The sequence below is a fragment of the Mesitornis unicolor genome, unplaced genomic scaffold, assembly GCF_000695765.1.
Source record: "Mesitornis unicolor isolate BGI_N332 unplaced genomic scaffold, ASM69576v1 scaffold39247, whole genome shotgun sequence".
Classification (NCBI taxonomy): Eukaryota; Metazoa; Chordata; class Aves; order Mesitornithiformes; family Mesitornithidae; genus Mesitornis; species Mesitornis unicolor.
The window spans coordinates 2,671-4,949 of record NW_010197770.1 but is presented as its reverse complement, the minus strand read 5'-3'; the positions used below and the strand labels follow the sequence as shown (position 1 = coordinate 4,949).

Sequence of the window (2,279 nt, the reverse complement as noted above, 5' to 3'; positions counted from 1 at the left end):
CAGCAGGTGCTACTCATCTGTACTGTATCTGCAATGTGGTGCCTCAAGCTATTCCCAGCCCTATCTGCAAGGGTTTGACTCTCCTAACCATCCCTAAAGTTCTGCTGAACAACATAATCTCAAATACATAAAATCAGCTACTGCCGCATGATGCTATGACCTCAGGAAAATCTTACAGATGAGCTTGGGAAGCCCGAATTACCTTCATGAACATGCTGAATCCAGTTTTAAGGAGATCAGTGAGGCCTGATGACATATGCTCAATATCGACAGGATCAGGTCGATCAGGATTACAGATCTCTTCCACTATCTGCTTCAGCAGCGGTTTGTAAGAAGCCTGCACAAAAAGAACAATGCAGAGTGAGTAAAGCTGTTTACACTTGGTGCAACTGCTCTTCTAAACATTTCATTTCCATTAAAGGTTACAAAACTAACTATCCTAGAAAGGAAAACTTTTTGGAGATAGTACAGGAAGGAACAGCAATAGGGATGGCACTCTCTTGCCCATCGTGCATCCAGAAGATCTCATTCCCTTTGTAATGATTTTACAAACACTTCAATGGGGATTTTTAGGAGGGTTTGCTTACTGACCATGGCTGCCTTTCCGCAGGTGCCATGGCAGCACTGAAACCTGGATATCAGCAGGGCTGGGAAGAGGACAACCTGCCTGTTTGTCCCTCACGGGAGAGCAGAGCTAAGGAGTCCCTGTTAGTCCTTCAACTTCTACGGCCAGCACACCCTACCTCATACTTCCACCTGTGGAAAACCCTGAGAAAAATAGGACAAGCAACCCCACCGATATCATGCATGATGGAGCTTCAGAGAAGTTAAGGACCAGGAAACATGGCACATGTAAAGGTACAAATGGTCAGCATCCTGGGAGATCCACTTACTAAAAATCCACTCTGCATCCTCTTTAGGGTGCCCAAACCTGTTCTGAATACGATTTAGTAGCCTAGAAATTTCCACATTCCCTTATCAATGTTTAAATCACTCTGCCATCCTGAAAATGTTTCTAAGATAAAAATTTTAGGGACTTGTGGAAAAATGCTGTTTAATGATAATTTGACCTTACGTGGTTTACAGATGGAGTTTTGTTTTGCCACTTCCACCTTTGCCCAAACTGCAACAGAACCACAATCATTTCAGGAAGCACAAAAGTCTTAGAAAATTAGCAGCTTTCAAATTATCACATTTATTTTCCTTTGGGACTAGCTCAGGAATACATCATCCCCTAGGTTTCTTAAGGGAGTCAAGTGGAACACCATTCATTTTGTAAAGATGATATCTACAAGAGACATCATGCAAGATAAACATAAAAATGTATGGAAAAATAAAAAGCAAGCTGCTTGGCTTGAAACTAAAATTTTCTGGAGCAATTAAAGAAATGATTTCCATCCAACACTTTACAGTGAGAAAAAAAACTTACAGTTTTTAATACAATCCTGTCAACAAAGATTTATACAGCTCATCTAGTTCTTCTCACAACACGTGCATTAATTGAGCCAACAAAGCAAATTTCAGCAGACATGAGCTGCAGAATCTTTTAGGAAAACATGCCAAGATTTGTGTCAAATTCAGTCACGCAATAAACTACTGTTTGAAAATATACATGCAGGCATGAAGTCCTATGTATAAAAATCTGTTTAATATCTTCACAGATGAGGAACAGAAAGACATTGGGAATGAAATATTTTTGGAGTAGAGATCAAATCACAGTTAAACAGAGAGCCTCAGTGCACAAAATTAAAGGAAAAATACTATCTCACTTCAGACAAAACTAAGTACTCAAAAGATGTCAAAAAATGAACTATGATTTTGCATGTCTGATTTTTCAGCACTAAAACTCAGTGCCCTTCAAAACTATCCAGTTCGGCTACACAGATACTAAAAGGCAGATAGTATGATCACTTACCTTTTTTATAGCTGTGAAATTTTCAAATATTTTCAAAATCCTTTATGACTTGAAATGAATCTATTAGATTTTTAGGGAGTTTTTACTTTTTATCCATCTCCCAATAGCTGCATTGGTTTCTAACTTGTATAAAGAAACATTCATAAACTTTAAATTTTGGCAGGGCACAAACTGTGTTTAAAACAGTTTTTAAAAGCTCAATGGCTATGGGACATACCTCAGACATGGTAACAAGGGGGAAAGGAGAGAGAAAATGAGAGAGGGGGAGGGAGAGAGAGAAAAAAGAGGAGAGGAGAGGGAGAGGAGAGAGAAAAAAGAGGAGAGGGGGGGGGGGGGGGGGGGAGGGGGGGGAGAGGGGAGGGGA

At 40.0% G+C, this 2,279-nt stretch overlaps 1 protein-coding gene across 1 annotated transcript in view; it reads right to left on the bottom strand.

Moving 5' to 3' along the window:
* SCFD2 (sec1 family domain containing 2) overlaps nucleotides 1-2,279 on the bottom strand; it is a gene marked incomplete at its 5' end in the record, with an annotated part of 13,274 nt that overhangs the window by 9,318 nt on the left and 1,677 nt on the right. The window contains one exon of the mRNA XM_010188913.1: nucleotides 203-337. Coding sequence (XP_010187215.1) covers nucleotides 203-337 — 135 coding nt within the window. The remainder of the gene's footprint in view (nucleotides 1-202; nucleotides 338-2,279) is intronic.